The 19,642-nt window shown below is 39.6% G+C and overlaps 2 protein-coding genes across 2 annotated transcripts; one reads left to right on the top strand and one right to left on the bottom strand.

The window, feature by feature from the left end:
• Nucleotides 1–84: 84 nt before the first annotated feature.
• Nucleotides 85–2,571, bottom strand: dnajc22 (DnaJ (Hsp40) homolog, subfamily C, member 22). Its single transcript, XM_023425294.2, has 4 exons — nt 2,469–2,571; nt 1,058–1,667; nt 647–939; nt 85–502 (listed from the first exon to the last, which is right to left on the bottom strand). The coding sequence occupies exons 2-4, from the start codon at nt 1,605–1,607 to the stop codon at nt 326–328; spliced, it is 1,020 nt and encodes a 339-aa protein (XP_023281062.1). The 5' UTR covers nt 1,608–1,667; nt 2,469–2,571; the 3' UTR covers nt 85–325.
• A 1,044-nt stretch (nt 2,572–3,615) lies between these two features.
• lmbr1l (limb development membrane protein 1-like) lies at nt 3,616–19,263 on the top strand. Its single transcript, XM_023425280.2, has 17 exons — nt 3,616–3,845; nt 9,927–10,011; nt 12,018–12,051; nt 12,385–12,524; nt 13,018–13,121; nt 13,252–13,375; nt 13,466–13,534; nt 13,626–13,690; nt 14,802–14,874; nt 14,981–15,067; nt 15,197–15,273; nt 15,391–15,468; nt 15,564–15,637; nt 15,872–15,962; nt 16,075–16,141; nt 16,697–16,858; nt 17,421–19,263. The coding sequence occupies exons 1-17, from the start codon at nt 3,783–3,785 to the stop codon at nt 17,504–17,506; spliced, it is 1,479 nt and encodes a 492-aa protein (XP_023281048.1). The 5' UTR covers nt 3,616–3,782; the 3' UTR covers nt 17,507–19,263.
• Nucleotides 19,264–19,642: the final 379 nt, after the last annotated feature.

The raw sequence follows: 19,642 nt of genomic DNA on the forward strand, positions 1-19,642 counted from the left end.
GTGAAATGTAAGCATGGAAATGTGCATGGCAGCGGCAGCTCAGCTTTTAATAGCAAGCAAGCAAACATCAAAACACAAGTGTAATTGTTGTAATCAATAGTTTATGGTGATATTACACCTGTATTACCACAAGGTGGCAGCAAACTGCCAAGTAACCAATCAGACGGCTGTTAAAATGCTGTTTGACAAGTGGAAACCTGTTTTAAACAAGTGGTAATGTCAACACTCTGCAAGTTTCAAGTTGGTTTATGTTCCATGAACAATAGAAAACGTTCACTGAAAAACAATGCAAGAGTCAGGCCTGTCAGCATGGAATAAAAGGCAACTATTTGAATCGATGGGGTCTGTGCCGTTGTAGTAGGACCTCATAAGCCTCTTGGATCTTTACAAACATTGCCTCAGCATCCTTTCTCGGGTTGTGGTCTGGATGCCATGTCTTGGCCAGCTCCCTATAGCTTCGAGTTATCTCTTCAAGAGAGGCCTCTGTTTCTAATGACAATACCTGCAACATAAGTAAATGCACAGGTTATAAATTATGATTATACCTTAGCAATAGGTTTACTCTCTAACTGATATAAAGTATACATATCAAGCTGTATCTATCTTAGCTAAGCACTTACTTTTTCAGAGTTATGCAAATGCTTACCTGCAGTGCCTGTTTTTCTCTCTCAGTGTACTCTTTGAGAAGTATTTCCAGCACCTTCCTCCAAGTCTCTTCATAGTACCCCCCTCCAGTAAGAACACACAAGATCCGATATGGCATTAAAAGAATGTACTCAAACACACTTCTGAGCCAAGGTAGGAACCAGAAAATATCCAGCAGTGCTGCTAGACAGTCAGACAGGTAGTACAGTGTGGCTGTGGTGTTATGGAAAATACAGTAACCCAGTGGAGCAGAGAAGGCCAGCCAAGCTAGACCGAGCCTGTAAAGCCGTGGAACTGCGCAAAAGACAGAAAAATAAATTATTTTAGTGGGATTTAAAAGTTCAGAGAGAAGAAATGTTATAAATGTGTAACAGGAAATCAGACAGTGTTGTCATATTGATGAGATCGTCACCTAGTTCCTGTTTGCTCTGAGGTGTCCGTGGCGGTTTGAACCTGCGGTGCTGTGCAGCAGTGACACTGGCAGCCAGGCTAATAGGGAGAAGTGACAAAGTGCTGCCATAGAATATTGGGGATGTCATGAGACAAGAAGTCAAGGTTTTTTGGAGGTCAGAGGTCTGTTGACCAACACTGGACACCAGATGTACCCCTGCACCCACACATAAAGGCAGAACAATCAAGTAGAAGAAACTGAGGGAGTTCAGTCCTATCAGAGCCACGGTGCCAAAGTAGATCCCAACACATACCTGACCAGCAAATCTGAGGGGGCTCACAGGTGGAGGGACCATGGTGGGGGGTCTTTTTCTCTCATTCTCTGCATCTCGATTGGCCTCACCAACGTAAGCAGGGATACGTATGACCTCTCTGACCCAGCCAAACCCAAACCCTCCCAGGGTCAGCATCCATAGGAGAGCATGGCTGTCTCTTCCTAAGTATAAGTGGTGAAGGCCCCAGGGTCCACCTATTGCCCACAGGGCATAGGCTACCATTACACTTTTTACCATCCTATTGCCACAGTAGATCAGTTTCTGTTCAGGTAAGTATTAGTCATCCTTGATCATTACCTGCAATGGAATAAAACGAGAATTTAAGTCTTATATTCAAGAGTCTACAATTATTATTCAGATGTGAGCCAATAGGTTTCTAGATTATTCTATTTGGTTGGAATTATAGGATATATTGTTTCTAATCAGTGTTTTATGTTTTATTATTTTATTCATCCATTGCATGTTGTCATTTTAAAGAATGGAAACCTAGTATAGTATAATATATTTTTGCTATTTGCTATTATATTATGACATTGACTGCTATTTTATAGATTTTATGTTGTGCTTTTTTTTAATCCTTTCATCCCATGTGCTCACATCATTTTCTGAATATCTCTCTGATTTAGTACAAGGCTGTGTTATGTTTCCTCTATAATCTGTGCGCTGCTGGTATCTTGGCCAGGACGCTGAGGGGAGATTTTTAATCTCTGCGATCCACTTCCCTGGTTAAATAATGTATTATATAAGAGGGATTTATCTTAGCTCATGATGGGTATTGTCATGTTAACTCGAATCGTTACCTGAGCCAAAACATGATAGGTTGTAACTGTTGATATTATTACATGTTTTTCTTTGACAGAACACATACACAGATCAGCCACAATGTTAAAACAGATAGCTGGTTTGAATGTTGTGGTTAATCACTGTATCACATGTTATAGCCTTCAAAATCATACATCTAGATGCTAGGCCCCAACCTTCCTCTGTAGGCCAATCCTTGTTTTAAAAAAAGCTACGTCAGACTAACATTTCAAACATTCACTTCTTTATACATTGAAGACATGTTTGGTTTCGTCTAATAATGACTAGATTACTTACTGAGTCCATAATTTCAAATCCTTATCCCGATAAATCCTTTCCAGTCCTTTCCGTAGTTGAAGGTGCTGCATGTTGTTGCAACAGTTGGACTTTGGATCATGACACTGAAATTAGGCTGTGGCTTTAACACATGATGTGCCTCAACATTTAGGCCCCTTGATTGTCTTAACTGATAAGGTGAGGAAAAGGTCTAAAAATAATGTATATAAAAAATAAAAGACACTGTAAATGCTTAGAAGAGTGCCATCATTTATTATGTAAACCTTCAAAGGACGAATGCATTGCACACAGTGCTATAAACAAATTAAGAAGCTTGACCCCTCCACTAAAGTCTAATATAAAATTCCCATATATGACAAAATTGACAAAAAAAACTGTCAATGAATCAATGAATCCCAAGTCTATTCCTGGAAAAAAGTTTAAAAATTAGTGGTGGAAGAAGTAGGTTCTTTACATACAATCAGTAAAATCAGCAATGACCCAGTCTAATAATATTTCTTTGTGTGAACTCTTTGTTTTTTCATTTCTGCTCAAAAATATTATGTAGTACTATCAGGAAATTGTAGTTGGAGTAATAAATTAAAAGTAGTCATTACACAGACTAAAGACACAAACACAAGCTGAAGCTTTTGACATGCCCCCACAGTCCCCTGACTTGAACTTCATTGAAAATCTGTGTAAAGATGTTAAACATGCTGTGTATGCAGGACAGAAGTAAAAATATCTCAAGGATTGAAGTGATCTGCAAGGAAGAGTGGGTGAAAACTCCTAAATCATGCAGAGAAAAACATAGCTGCTTACAAAAAACATTTGCAAGCTGTGACATTGCCAAAAGGTGGGGGATAGCCTTAGTAAGGTGCACTTACTTTAAAAACAAATCAACTACATATGTAATTTGCCCAGGGGTTCCCAAAGTTATTCATACCAATGTAAACTGGTAGGTGTGGCGCAAAAAGGCTGTGAGGTACACGTGCACGAACATTTAATGTATAAATGGCTTCACTGGTATGTTCAGTATGTTGGACATAAATAACATAAATCTGATGACGCTGAGCTAATAATTACAATGATGATTGACAGCTACCTGTGGCTCGCCCTCCCCTCTCTCTAGCCCCGCCCCTTGACGACCCCTCCTTGTTTGGTTTTTATCAGAGCTGAGTGTAGCAGCAGGCTAACTCAGCCGTTTGAATGCAGCGTGGCTAAGCAGCCGCAAATCCACTGCATTTCTGAGAAGATGCCCCGTCTTTTGACATTTTAAACTATCTTTCCCCGCAGCGCTTTAAGCCTGAGAGGATACTGTAATGGTTTCGGAGAATGGAAACAGACGACGTGTCGGTTAGAGAGCAACTTTTCCACAACCGTGTCCGGGAGACCATAGTAAGTAACGCTGGGCTAATGGGACAAGTCGGTTGATATGCATATGAGGGTCGCCACAAACAGAACAACATCAGCCACCTAATCATTACAAGAAAGCCACGTTGTTTAACTCGTTAAGTGTTTTTTTTCGCATGACTTACTGATTTCACAATTCTCATATATGAGTCGTAAATGTCTCACATTTCAGCACTGAACAACAGTATCTGTAACAATACATTTAACGTGACTTTGTCGTTACGTTAACGGTTGAATTTCGCTTGTTGTGGCAGTTAACGGAACTTGTGTACAGACGTTAATTATTGCACCGATGCAGCTGGTCATTAGACAATGGTCTGGCACAGGGACATCCTACTCAGCATCTGTAGCTCTTCTATTTTGTTGGTAACGACTTAAGGTCTCTTCCAAATCTTCCTTTAACTGTCTGACACGGGCTGGAACACCGCTTGACATTTTCTGTTCAGCTATACAGCTAATAATGCATTTTACATTTGTTACTGTTCCCACTTTCTCAGGCTTGGCTCCGTTTTGTGTAACAGCAGCAGTCCCTGTTGAACTTCAGACTTGCCAGAGAGATCAGTTGAGTTACAGCAGGGCACATGGATACTGACCTTTAACCTTTAAAAGTACAATCAGATCTCATAGGCAGTTCATCTCCAGAGATTGGAGATATTTCAGTCTACCCACATTAGGTATAATGGGTCGAACCATAACATCCTCTGGATAATACCACTGGATAATGTTTTTGCAGTGTTCAGGAAGTCAACATGAAACAGAGCTTTTCGTTGCAAGTACATTTTTAAAAGTGACTAGTTACTCATAGAATTAACTTTACATGATCAACAAATGAAGTTCCCATATTTATTCCAATGCCCTTGTTTGTCATTGTCCCTTTCACCTAAAGACCTAATGCTATTAGTCGACACCCCCTTCTTAAGCCACTGGCTGGCGTCAGGTCTCCAGCTTACTCATTCTTCACAGTGCGGCCTCAGGCTGGTCAGCTACCCCTGCATCTCTGGTTATTAATGGCGTCAGGAAAAACTTATCATTGATCTTAAAATGATCAATATTTGGCAGCAGTGTAAGTACCACTTGTATTATTTCATGTACCAGAGCATTCAACTGATAAGGGCTCAACACATTGCAACATCAGATGAATGGTTATTCTAGACTGATACACAGCAACATTCATGTTTGTACAGATGGTTCAAATAGACAAGAGGCTAAAATTGAACATCTTATACGGTCATGGACAGGTTCCTAGATACACCTAAAACATGCCTGTAAATCAGGTGCATTAAAACCTTACTGTTACACTTGTATAATAAATAGCATTTTATTTAAACCCCTTCAATTTTTTCCCATTTTCCAGAAAAATCCAGCATCGATCTACACTGAGTATCCCATCATGACAAAGTGAAAACAGAATTTTAGAACTTTATTAAAAAGGAAAAACTAAAATATCACATTGGCATAAGTATTCAGACACAAATTTAGCTCAGATGCTCCCCATTTCTCTTTATCATCTTTGAGATGTTTCTACGCCTTGATTTGAGTCCACCTGTGGTAAATTCAGCTGATTGGACATGATTTAAAAGGCACAAAACCTGTCCATATAAGGTCTCACAGATGTCAAAGGAAGTGCCTGCAGAACTAAGAGACAGGATTGTGTGAAGACATGGATCTGGTGAAGGCCACAAAAAAATATTTCTCCTGCATTGAAAGTTCCCAAGAGCACAGTGGCACCCATAATTCTAAAATGGAAGAAGTTTGGAACAAGAAGGACTCTACTCAGTTAGGCCAGGCGATCAGCTTTAGGTAATCAGGAAAGGCCTTGGTGTGAAGATGGGATAAACTTCTCGAAGGACAACAAATTCTAAGCATAATGTCTGATTTCCTCCATGGGGTATTGAGTGTAGATTGATGAGGGAATTTTTTATGTTGGCATAAAGCTACAACATAACCAAATGTGAAAAAATTGAAGGGGTCTGAACACTTTCTGAATGCACTGTGTAAGCTAAAAGATTTTTTTTTATGTCGGCTGAGCATCTAGAAACTGATCTGGCTTAAGGTCTTTTTTAAACCCTTCAGATATTAATTTATTACATTCATATAATCTGAGGGACATACATTGCAAAGGGCAGGCCTTGAGGCCAGAGGACAAAAGGACTATTTTACATAATAATAGAACTTATTATGTGTGTTGTTGAAGCACAAAAGAATAGGCAGATTTTATGCTTGACTGGCAGAAAAAAAGGCTGTATTTATGTGATGTATTAACTTCATACAAGTTTTACCCAAAATCCTTGCAGTAGCACCACTTTCTTGCAGGTTCCTGCAAGTCAGCCATTATTTCCAAATCATAAAAATATAAAATTGATTTTGGTATTGTTTCTTTGTTTGGGAAAAAAAAAACAAAAAAAAAACAAGGAAAAGTGTAGTTCAAAAAATCAAGTTGTGCCCACCATGTGTTCTTTAAATGGCTGAATGGCAAAATACCCAGGTCTGTCTTTTCTTGAGCAGATGTAGCACTGTATATCATCTTAGATAAGAGGCAAATGTAACGAGTGTAGATAAAAAAAAATAATAAAAAGTCTACGTGAGATGGTGTAAACGGTAGAGCAAGGAGTACAAACCCACAGGCCACACCCTGAGCCCAGAGGGATCAAGAAGGATCAATGTGTAGCAGAATAAAAGGTCACAATAACATCTTTCTGTGGAGAAATGGGACACCCTAGCATTTGCACATATTAAGCTATAGAGCCACCCTAAAAAGAGTGCCATGTTGTTTATGAAAGATCCACTACACATATGTGTTTCTTAGGAATTATATTCTGTAGCATTTTTCAAAGCACATTGTCACTATTTTCATACATTTTCTATTCTCAAAGACTTAATTACCTAACTGGAATATGAATTGTTGCTGCTCTGAAATTTTACATTACTAAGCTCTCGAATATTGGATGACACATAGATAATGATGATGAAAACAACATACTGTAGCTGCCCACCTTCTTTTGGATTAGGATGGCATTGCCAAAGTTATTTCTAGCTGTTGAATAAATCTTGGATAGGTCTTACCCAATCTATCCTCTTAAAGACAAAGGCTGTTGTGCTTTCCCTGAACGTGTTTCGCTGGTCAAGAGGTGCCCCTGAAATAGCACACTCTGAGGGAGTCCATTTGACATTTCCCAAGGACATGTGTGCCACTGCCAACCTCCTCTGTGCTCCTTTGAATTTTTACAGGAACTACAAGGTTAGGCAAGATGTGAAAACATTTGAGCATCATTGTTTATTTGCTTGAAGCAGCACAAAGATGTTTAGGTTACTCTGTGAATTTTAAAATGCTCAGAGTGAACTTGGAGCCCTGGGACTTTGTGTTCAACACAAAGATGTCCCTCTGGATGCTGAAGTCCTTTAAACTCTTCCCAGTGGCCTTCTGTGTGCTGCCAACTCTTGACATTGCCAATCAGCACGTGTCCCCACAAATGTGGTGGACTAACAGGCTGTTATTCTGCCCCTCTACCTATTTCTCACCCAATACCCATCCTTTGTTCCCTGCTTTTCCTTTTGTTGGATTAACTATAGCAAGCTCCTTGCCAAAGTATGCAGCATTATTGAACAATTTTGCACACTGAGCTGATTAGATGTTACGCACAGTCCATTGTTTGCATGATGCAGCTTGTTTGCTACCAATGACCATTACACAGTTAACGCTTTTGATTTCTCAACAGGTGAAATTTAAGCATATGCATAAAACAGAAACACAAAGTTTCTTACACTCAGTGTACAGATTAAAATGTGCACTTAGCTAAAGCTAATTCAATCCAACACAGTGGCCCTACAATGAATCTCACCTTCATAAAGATAATAATCATTTTCAGTTTTTGTTGAAGGTTTGTTTTAGAAAGGTGTTGATTCAAATGTATGGTCATTTTGGAGATTATAGTTTGTGGTGCCATTGAATTCTACTGTGCTTCGCTGTTTGGTATATTTCTATTATTTTGTGCACCCCATTCATATCAATGAGGTTAGGTTAAATAATAGAAACTCCTCTCTGCATCATATGACCTTAAAATTGACCTCTCCAAAACACTACGTAGGACTTGTTGCAACATCTCCCAAGACAAGCTGCAAGACATATCTAAACAAACTGAGGTGGTTAATAGCAGATTGTCAAATTTTCCCCCACTCATCTTAAAATAAGCCTTAAACAGACCGTCATCCAAGTAAAGCTCCTGGACCAGCTGGTTGTACTCCCTGTGATTTCTCTTCTTTCTGCGGGCCTCATGTACGCACATTGATCTCTGTTTCTGTGTCCAGGGTATTATTTGGGAACAACTTCTCACCCTCCGCCTGTAGGCAGTATATTTAAATAACATGTACAGATCTGTGAGTTTACTTCACAGCAAAATCACGGTTAGGCTAAAGAAAGGTGATTCAGTGATTGCTAAATAGATAATTAAAGACAAATAAATAAAATTCAACGCATTGCTCTTTTTTAAAATTGAAGGCTTCAACAAAAAATGGTGTGGTACGTTCTGTCTGATCGCTGCCGATTGCATTAGTTTTAGTTAGGTGTAGGTAATGAACTACTACCTCAGTGTATATCGGCAGTTGAACTTGTTTTGTGGCATTGGTTAACACAAATATACACAAATGAAACAACCACTTGGTTATTGTTGGTGTTTTCTTTTATAAGGTTTTGACTCCGTGCCATAGTAGGTCAACATCTTGCACCTCCTGGAACCACAGCAGGAGGGTGCGTGCCCATACCCCAACCCTATTTGATACGGTTCCATATGACTCAGTGATCCATTGCAAAATACTCTTAATTATGAATTTAGAGCAATAGAAACACTGATGTAAATGTACACTGTGTCACCATGAATGTCTTTGATGCAGCCCCTTACCCTGCATCCTTATAAGAAACTTGTTTTACACCTGTATGCATGCATGTTGTAACATATCTGCTGTTCTCTAGAGCTTCTCTCTCTTAGTTTATTGTTGTCTACATCCTGCTACCTCACTTTGCCCAGGAACCTTCCTATTGCTAGTAACCTTCCTAGTACTACTACTTTAGATTTGCATACAACCTCTCTCACTCTTAAGTTTCTGTTATATTCTCCTGCTGGAAATTCAAGTTTTGCCTTCTGCAGAAATGTGTTAGGGATGTGTCTGTCAACCTCATCTCTGAAAATTCAATTTGTTTGCTGTCACAAGATCTTTTTTTTTTACTCCAGACAGTTGAGACCTAGTTATTAAATATACATTTGAGTGTGTGTCTGAGCAATGACGGGGTGTTTTTAGACCGTCCAGTCTGCTGCATGAAGTTAATCAGAAAGTTGTGGAGATACATTTTAGCTAAAAAGTGGTTCTTTTTATTTACAGTTAATTGAAGTGACTTTTTCATGATCATACAAGTGATTTACCTCAGTCTATGTGATGAAATGATGAGAGTTGTGCCCGACAACAGATTGCTCAGTGAATATAGGTTTAACCTAAATTTGTTGGTAGATTTAGTGTAATGTCAGACAGTGATCAGGCAGTATTGGGGCTATCTGTCAGTGGTATTAACCCTTCCTTTACTCCCCTTAATCCTTCTTAGTTCATCACTGTCACCCATTTTGTTCCCTTTTTTGGAATATAGTGGTAATCTTTAGACTCCATCTGTCTCACTTTGCATTGGCTAAATGGGTAATGTTTTTGGCTGTTTGCATTTGTTGCAATACATAGCATGTTTTGTTCACTTGTTGCTGTTTTTCGGCACAAAACACAATCACAATTTTCTGTGAGGAACAAATCTGTTGTAGCCGTCACCCTATATTTGCCATTTGTTCTGCTCTCCCTATTATCTTTCTGTCTTTGGTACATTTCCCACCTACCCACCCCCACTTCTAAGACTTATCAAAATGTACAAAAATATGAGTCAACCTGTATGAGCTTGTCAGTATTATTGGAATGAACACGACAGTTTATTTACAGGGCTGCACTTTTTTATGCGAGTGCTTGCTTAAAAACAGGAACCAAAAATGAGTAATTTTCCTGTGAAAATGGCATCAAATTCTTTTGTCTCTTCTGCAGATCTGTGTGCTCCTGTTTACATGCCTTTACATCGTCTCCTACCTCATACTTACCCACTTCAAGAAGACTGCAGAGTATGTCACAGGTGAGTTTTAAAGTCACTCTGATTTTAATAAGCACGCCACATAAAAACTGCTCTGTGAGAAATATTTCCATCAAAGGCAAAGAGAATTGCCGGGAGGGGAATTGATGGTGTTGACAAGATTATTTGGTGATTACATTGGTGTTTTGGAATTTCTTTCCAGAGTGTGTAGGCCACACTTTCAAGCAAGCACAGGTGTTCAGAAACTACACATTTTTTTATGAGTAAGTAGTGTGTTATTAATTATTGGAGGCAACAGGATCTCTTTTTCTAGCCTTACTTTAAGATCCATTATTAAGATTGATAATGCTCAGACAAGCAATAAAATGAAAATTTCAAAAAAATTTCAAAATCCAAGAATGCGTTAGGTTTATAAAAAAGGTAAGAAAACGACAGTTTTCCTAATTGTTTCTAGAAATGTATGTGCAGATTTGAATATTAGCTGTTTTCCATGTTTGGATACGTGTAAATTTATAGCTTAAATTTACACACTACCAGGATTACACATGTTAACCCAAGGCTCTGGACCTTGGCTGGAGCAGCCCAGCAGTGAAGACGGCATTTTATGTAACATCTAACCACCTCTTCAGGCGGTGTCCCTGTGGATCTTTATGGTGGAGGGGCGGTGGAGAATGTTGCTACAAGATAAACAGTGTCGTAAAAGAGCACTTTTCAGCAAACATATACTATGCAAACAACATTATGAAACTAGCTTAAGGATCTGCTAAATTTTACTCTGAGTTACTGCATTATATATGTTCAACATTATAGCTTACAAACAACCATTTGCATAGACGCATCACACCTCATGCAATTGAATCTCTGTTATTAAAAATAAAAAAATTTTCTATAGCGACTGGGCTGACAGTTACATAATAAATCCAATAACTTGCCACTATTGGAAGCAGATGTAGGATGTCCAACTAGCCAGGTCTCTGTTTTGCTGCGGCTGGGCTGGGTTGGAACCTGGGAAAAGGCCAGCTCATTTTTCCTCGTTCCTTTTTTTTTTTTTTTTTTGGAAACCTGCTATGCATTAGTACATTGTTGTAATTATTGTCAATGCATCAACTGCAGCATAACAGTTGTGCCTTGCAGCTAAACGACATTGTGCAATACTACTTTACAGAGTTGTTTTTGACATTCAGGAGTCAAGAACTGGTTTCTACTCCTCCGGCTTTACTTCATTAAACCGCTGTGCCAACATTTGCTTGGAAGATGTTATAGTATCATGTAGTGTTGTGTGCATTATTTAACTAATTACAGCAATTCTTACAGTACAGTTGCAAACATACCTAACTGATATGTTTTGGGGTTTTTCAGAGTGTTTTGAGCATACAGTAACATTTACAAATGAGCCTCTTTACACTCCACTTATTGCAGTTCTTCAGTGTATGTAATACAGTTTTAACTAGAGACTGGGTTTTGCTCTGACAGAATGTTCCTCACATGCTCTTGCCCCTCACCCACTACTCTGAGGCCAGTGAGACTTGCTTTTTTTCATCCTCATATGGACTTCGTCTATTACAGCTTTCCCCTATATAACCCGTGTACTGTGTATGTACAATACACAGACACAACCCCAGATAGGTTTTACCTATTTAATGACATCGCAGGCCTGAAGCTGTCTGTTAACATTTCGACACTCTGTGTTGTTGTTTTTTTGTTATATTTTTGGGCATTTTTGCCTTTTTATTTTTGATAGTACAGTGACAGGAATGTCAGGGAGAGAGAGCGGATGACATGTAGCAAAGGGACGTGGGTTGGATTCGAACCCATGGCCGCTGCGGTTAGGACTAAGTCCATATGGTACACGCCCCATCAGGGGCACCAGAATGATCTGTGTCTAAGCCCTCCTCAGCTACAAAAGTTATTGAAAATAAGTTGGTTATGTGTGTGGTAACTTAACCTTGTTTGAACATAGATGTAAAATCAATTGATGTTTTTAATTAACAAGTTGAAATCAGTTTTGTAATAGATGTAATCCTACTTGTTTCATTGCTCTCTTACAGATGATATTGAAGATGCCACAGTTAACAAAATTGCGTAAGTGAAAACCTCTAATGATTAACTGACCCACAGCAATCTGTTCTCACTCACTTTGATTAGTGTCAGTGTGAATGACTGGGCACATACCTTAGTCAACGTGACATGTAGAGGCCTGAGGCTGTAAATTTATTGCCCTGTCTTGTGTGTGCCTGTGTGTTTATGTGGATGTTGGTTGGGACTGGGGCACTTCAGTGTCACTGTGCCCTTTGTCCCCACACGCTGTCACTGTATTAACTTATCCCAGGGAACCTGGATCTGGTTTGTCACTGTGGTGGTGATGTGGCTAAACACATGTGACTTCACTGATGGCCTGTCCTTTTCCTTCTCTAGGCTGTGGTTGTGTACATTCACCCTGTCTGTTGCGGTGTGTGCCGTACTCCTTCTCCCCATCTCCATTTTGTCCAATGAGGTGTTGCTCACCTTCCCACAGAGCTACTACATGCAGTGGCTCAATGGATCTCTTATTCACGGTACTTCCTATTGTCTTTACCACTTAACAACGCCAAAACAACAGTTGATAATTGCAGAGGTCATTACTCAGGATCACTGGTAACAACCTCCAAATCAATACTACACAGGGCTGTGTACAAACAGGAGCAGATAATTATTATGGATGGAGGGGCTGTGACCTTACTCTGTGCATAGTCTGTGTTTGGAAAAAATGGTCCAACTGGTTCAGTCGAGCACTCCAACTAATGACAATGTTTTTTTTTTTATTTATAACCAAGATGTACTTATACACTTCTTATGAAGCCCAAAAGTAAACCAGGCATGCAGTGTTGTTTTATATGATAAATGTTCTGATGGTAATCTGAAGCATAATCTCTCACACCATTTCATTCCTTTATAATTGTAAAACATTATGTTAATTTGCACATGCAACTGTCATGATATACTGCTTCACTACAGTGTGTTTTGCACCAAAAAATTATATTTGGAAAATCTCTCTTCCTCTCTTGTCAGGCTTGTGGAACCTAGTTTTCCTTTTCTCCAATTTGTCCCTGGTGTTCCTCATGCCCTTTGCCTACTTCTTCACGGAGTCTGAGGGGTTTGCAGGGTCCAAAAAGGTACATGCGTTTTGGCATTCCTTTACAAATGGCAGGTCTAGACCCATAAACCAATTAAGAAGCACTTAACTGCAAATTGACGTGTGTATTTAAACCTGTTGATAACAGTATATCTGTTTTGTGCATGTAGGGGGTGATGGCACGAGTGTATGAAGCTGTTGTGCTGCTGTTGCTGCTGGCTCTGCTTGTGCTGGGCATTGTGTGGGTGGCATCAGCCCTCCTCCATGACAACATAGCCAGGAAAAGTCTTTATGGTGAGTCACCTGTATCATACCTGAAGATGCCTCTTTGACAATGGGGTTTATTTGATATAGTTGCTTATACTCTCCTCCTCTGAATTTCAGACCTGTGGGAGTATTATCTTCCCTACCTGTACTCAGGCATCTCTCTGTTTGGAGTGTTGCTGCTTTTGTGTAAGTATATGTTAATCATAATTACTTTAGTAGCTGGAAACTGTAGCGTATGGCACTTTTGATATCACCATCTGTGTGTTTTTCTCCTCAGTGTGTACTCCATTTGGCTTGTCCCGAATGTTTAGTGTAACTGGCAGCCTACTGGTCAAACCACGGGTGAGTGACCGACCTAATGTCTAGAATTGAAAAAACAAGACTAAATGTTTGCATCTCTGCTAGCAGCTTTTAGTCTGTAATAAAAGATAAGACATCTTATGCCAGGTCCAAAATCCACACTACATATAGTGGTTTTAAGTTTTCTAAGCAGGTTTTTAATACAAATTGTGTTCATACTAGAAAAGTAACCAGATGAAGTACTCAAAGCAGACAGTATCCATACTAAGTATAGCTGTTGTTAAAGTGTGCTGTTGATGCACAGTATTCTCCATCAGTGCAATACACAAAGGGAATGGATGAGCTATTCACAACAAGACATTTTTTAATAAATTATGGTTGGTGGTGAAAACTCTTTAAAAAATCTTGAAAAACTAAATGTTAAATGTTTGGAAAAACATTTTGACGTCTCTTTGTGAAGTTACATTGGCAGTAGGTTTCCAACATTTGATTGACTACTATTTCATACTATCAGGAAGTGATGCAATGTGTGACATTACTTAAGTATTTTATTCAAAGTACTAAAATATTATACTATCACAATTATTGTGTGCTGCTGTATAGTATTGGCATGTAGTATGGATTTGGGACACATCTTTAGTTTAGCATGTTAACGTACAAACATTAGCTAATTGGCATTAAACATGCTTTGGATGTTGGTCATTAGTTTTGCAAGTATGTAGTCTAACTAAAATATTAGACAATTAACATTTTTGAGCACAATGATGGTCAGGTTAAGGGATCCCCAAGGTTACAAATTCTTCCTTAGGGGGGAATTAATGTCCCCACTAAATGCCATTGCAATCAATCCAGTTGTTGTCGAGACATTTCACACAAAACCACCATTTCAACCTCATGGGATCATCAAAATTAGTAGGCTTCACCCACTGGGTGCAACATTTTATCTTAATTTATATAATAGTTTCTAAGATATTTCAGTCTGGACCAAAGTGGTAGACAGACAGACTAACACTGCCATACTAAGAGCCATGCTGTTAGCATGGCTAAAAATGCCCATTTTCATAGAGTAGCTTTTACATTAAAAGTTGTTTTGTGCTCTGAACTGTAGTTTTTTTAATTTATCTATTTAATGTATTTATCCAATCATCTTCAGCTGTTGGAAGATGTAGAAGACACACTGAGCTGCACCACATTTGAGGAAGACTCTCTCTCCAGGAAACTGAACTGTAAGAGAGTCACCATGAACACACTCCTCTGCCATTTTCTGATAATTCAGTTTAAAGCTGACTGGTTGACATTTTATCTCTATCTCATGTTGTTGTGTGATTGAAGGTGACAGTACGTCATGCTGGGTCAAGCTGAACATGGAGGCGATGAAAAAAGAGTACCAAACAGTCCGAAGCAAGCGCATCGCTCTGGGTAAGACTGACTGAACAGGCTGCTCTCTGCTGGGTTTCTCCCACAGTGATAACATTGTATAGTCATTTGTTTCTGTACATTCATTTGTTGTTGCTCTTTTCTTTTTTTTCCATTTTGTTTCCCAAACAGAGATGCGTAGGAAAGCGTCCCCATGGCAGCGAAACTTGGGCTATCCACTGGCCATGCTTGTGCTCCTTGCACTGACGGTACACACTTATTTATCAATAAAATCAGCTTTAACTTAAAAAAGGCTTGAACTTTAATTTATTTCATTGACCCAGATGAGTGTTTTTATAGTACAATTGCTGTTTATGCCTCCTCAGGTGATGTGTGTGTTGATGGTCTGTTTCAATGTGCTGGAGTTGCTTCTGGATGAGACGGCTCTGCCCAGAGGAATGGAGGTGAGGATTTTGCCAGAAAGAAATGATGAACATTTCATGTTGCAACAGCTAGTCATCTGTGCGGACTGATGATTTTTTATTTTTGTGTGTTTGAGGACCCTCACCTGGGAATGGCATCCTTCTCTATGTTCGGCTCACTGGGTGCTGCAGTTCAAGTAGTCCTTATCCTGTATCCTTTCATCCCATTCAGCTATGAGTGTGTGTACACAGAAGTTAATTAGTCATGTCCATCTGGCTGTGACTCAGCCACCAACAGACTGTCCTTCATGTTTGACCAGTGTGTGTGATGTTGACTCATGCCGTTACATTTATTAAAAAAAATTGATGGATTCCTGGATGTTATTTACTATCTATGTCAGTGTATTACTCTTCTATTCAGTGTCGTCCTTAAAATGATTGTCAGCTACCTGATGGTATCCTCAGTAGTAGGTTTCTATAGTTCACCTCTCTTCACTGGCCTCTTGCCTCGTGCACAGGACACTAACCTCACACAGGTACTTGACAGCTAACCTAAACCTGTATCTAATCTTACAGTGAGATATAACAAGAAACTAGTGATGTACTGTGTTTACACCTTGTGGTAACCTCTCAATGTGTCTCTTTCAGATAATTGCAAACTGTGTTTCACTGCTTATCCTGAGCTCTGCGTTGCCAGTCTTTTCACGTACACTTGGTAAGGACGTAGCATAAATGACAATTACAGTATTTATCCCGGTGTCATTCAATTCTAGTTCCATGTCATTAAGTATACTTTACAAAATCATCAAAAATCTAAATGTGCTTGCATTTTGAGTTTTCTGTTGATGTACACTATTTTCCCATAATGCAGTGCACAAAAGAAAAAAGTTAGCTGCATACAGCTGTAAAACGAGACCAAATTGTGGCTGCTGGTTAGACAGTTCAAAGAAGATCATAGAAAACATAAAAACAAGAAATAAATTTCTGCAGAAATGGTCTCCTCTCTCTTTTTAGCTTGTGTATAATTCTGGTGTAGGGATTGTACTGTGAGGGTAAACGTTGATAATTGGTATATAACTATTATGTAATATAGAATGGGGACACAGGATCTAGTATGTCATATCAAGAGTGAATCAATATTTTACTTGTAGTTTTAGTAACACCCACAAGAGGGCATTTGTATTCCATGAATGTATCTGCAGGTGACGCTCTGCTTGAGCAAGTGGCTTACATGTGGAACATTTATTTTCTCTGGCCTCCATTGTGTCAGGAATCACCCGCTTCGATCTACTGGGAGACTTTGGTCGGTATAACTGGCTTGGGAACTTCTACATTGTCTTCCTGTACAACATGATGTTTGCTGGCCTCACCTCTGCCTCCCTGATCAAGACAGTCACCTGGGCAGTTCAGAGAGAGCTCATCCGTGCCTTTGGTCAGTCTACTTAAATTTTGAATCCATAAAGCGAGATGAAAAGTACTTGTTATCCATTCATTTTTCTGTCAGTGGGGTTGTGTTGTGCTGAAATTCGTTGCACTTGGATAGCTGTGTCATAGGTTTTCCCACCTTTGGCCGCATTTCCCAATGGGCTGGTCTCTCTTCCTCAGATAGAAAGAATACAATTCTTTCAGGAAAGTGTAAAGGGACAAGAGGAGAGTCAGGTCCCCATGGGGACCTTCAGGCACACCGCCCCAGACCCCTCGCGGCACACACACCCTCTAACCCTCCACCCAACACAAACAAGCGTTCAGAGCATGGACACGCCAAATGTGCACACATATACACGCAATCCCCTTCCTCACAGTACAGATAGCATCTCTGCACCGTGGCAACTTTCTTCCACTTTCCCACTGCCTCCCAACTTACTTTTGTTCTGTGATTAATAGACTTTCATTTCACCTAAATAACTATTTTTCTTAGCTTTGCAAGTTTTGTGCTCCACCTTGTGATTGTGTGTGATGTTATGGTCCTTTTTTTCCCCTCTCTGTTTTTGCAGGTCTCCACAGACTGCCTTTAACTGTGTCACGCTCCACCGTCCCCTTCAGACTCCTCCTGGCCAGTGGACTTTCTAAAATCCAGTGAATTCTCCTCCTCACCACTGCCTCTCCTAACCTTGAGAAACAGAGCCACTTCAATGTGCACCTATTGGATTAAATGCACTTGCAGTTCTGTCCCCTTGCCAGTTGGTACATAGGTCAGGTTGCCCAGTGGGAAGAGACTGGAGAAGGTGACGAGTCTGCCTGCATCTGTCCAGTGGGAGCTCTCCTTAAAGCTGTGTTTAATGACCAATTTATCAGGGTCCAAGCTTGTGCAGTTATTTGACTGCAAGGACATGTACTGGTACCAGAGGTTACCTCAGCCATGGTTATGACTGGAACAAGGGTAAAAAGGATTACAGCCATATTGGCTGTCCCGCTATAGTGGACAGTAACGGAGCAATCCGCCTGCAAACCTGATGCCTTACGAAAAGAGGATTCATTGGATAGCTGTTGCTCTGTTGACACATGTGAAAGTCAGCAGAGTTGTTTTGAAATATTACATTGTCGCTGTGACATAATTTCCTCTTCCTGCTTCAGGTCGATTGAGTGCTCTCTCTTTCTCGTTGCTTCCCCACGCTTTCCTCTCTTAGGTTGTACCACTATTTTAAGATTGGGAATCTTACTTCCATGTGTATGGTGAGCTCAGTCTGCACCAGTGTTATGTTAGTAAATGAGAGGAAGTTGTTATTGGGCACAAATAGGACACGGAGTACTTTGTCTATCAGTTGATCCACAGGTTACACAGGGAATATATGAGAGTGAGGTAATAGTCTCAGTGTCGCAGCGCTTTTACAAACCCAGTTTGATAGTAGAATTAAGAGCATTTTCTGTGGTGATTTATTATTTAGCAGGGTTTTTATTTTTTGAAGATGACAGTGAGCTTACTGAGTCTGAGGACTGGTCTACAATATACAAAAACACACTAAAAAGAAAGCTTTACTTTTCTCTTATGCAAGACCTTTGAATGCCATGTGACACTCACTAGGAGGAACTTCTGCCTTAGACCAATCAAACTGTGAATTATTAAGAATTTGTGGGGAAGTGCAATATTTTATAAGTAAAAAAAACACTTTGACTTTACCAAAAGTAATTTCTAAATTTTCTGTATGCTTTTTATTTTCCGTGAAGTATTTTTTTCATCTCATTTGTCTTTGTTGGACATTGGGTGGAAGCTTAGAATAGTCTCGGGATATGTTGAAATAACGAATGTGATTCATGCAGTCCATTCTGGTGTCAGTTTTTATAATTTGATGACCCAAATTCTATTATGTGTATCTCTTCATCCTCAATGTGTTGGTGATCTTGTGTCACCGTTTGCCATTGCTGCTGTATCAGCAGGTTATTAGCTGTTGTTTTGACCAGCAGGGGACAGTGTCTCTCAAACCCAACATCAACCGAAGGGTTGTGTGAGGTTCTCTCTCTCTGGTTAGTTGTTATATGTATTGTATTATATGTGGAGCACTCTTAGGTTTACTTATTTCACTTTTTTTCTGGGAAGTTTCTTTTGGTTTTTGGGAACACAAAATTGATAATGTGCTGTTTTTTAATTTTATTATTTATGGGCATTTTTGGATCTATACTTCACATGTTGAGTCATTACTCTTAGGATTTTTAACAGGTGTTAAAAATGTTGAATGTGATACAGTTGAGACAAAAAATCTTTAGAGTTGCTCTCAAAGATTAAAAAAAATGTTTACTGTTTACTTTTGAGATGCTCTGATGTTTCAGATTTTCTTAAAACTGAATTTTAACCATCATTGTTTTATGAGCAGAAAGCAATAAAAATGTCTGTATTTTTAACTTCTTTGGATACACACCAATGTTTTATCTACCATAAACAGTTTCTTTGATGTAGTTACATTTTATGAACTGTAACTACATCATGAGTGATCTGATGTGGCCTGTGGTGGGTGTGTGTGACTGGTGTGGACGTCTGTCCTCTACATCCCTCCACCCTTTTGTTGCACTTCTTTTAATCAGCAGCAGAAGAAAGCCTGTCTGTCAATAGTGTCCAGCCGCGACGCCACTACAGCCGTAGCCCACGCTTTCCCTACTCCGATGCAAGCGCCAGATAAAAACCCTGCAAATCAAGAGGAGAAGAGACATTCACTCACATTCACTCCTTCACCTCACCACCACCCACCCACCTCCTTTCTTCCATCTCTTTTCCTTGCCTATT

Source organism: Seriola lalandi, unplaced genomic scaffold (assembly GCF_002814215.2).
Source record: "Seriola lalandi dorsalis isolate HSWRI2012SDOR001 ecotype SW California unplaced genomic scaffold, Sedor1 jcf7180002054767, whole genome shotgun sequence".
NCBI lineage: Eukaryota > Metazoa > Chordata > Actinopteri > Carangiformes > Carangidae > Seriola > Seriola lalandi.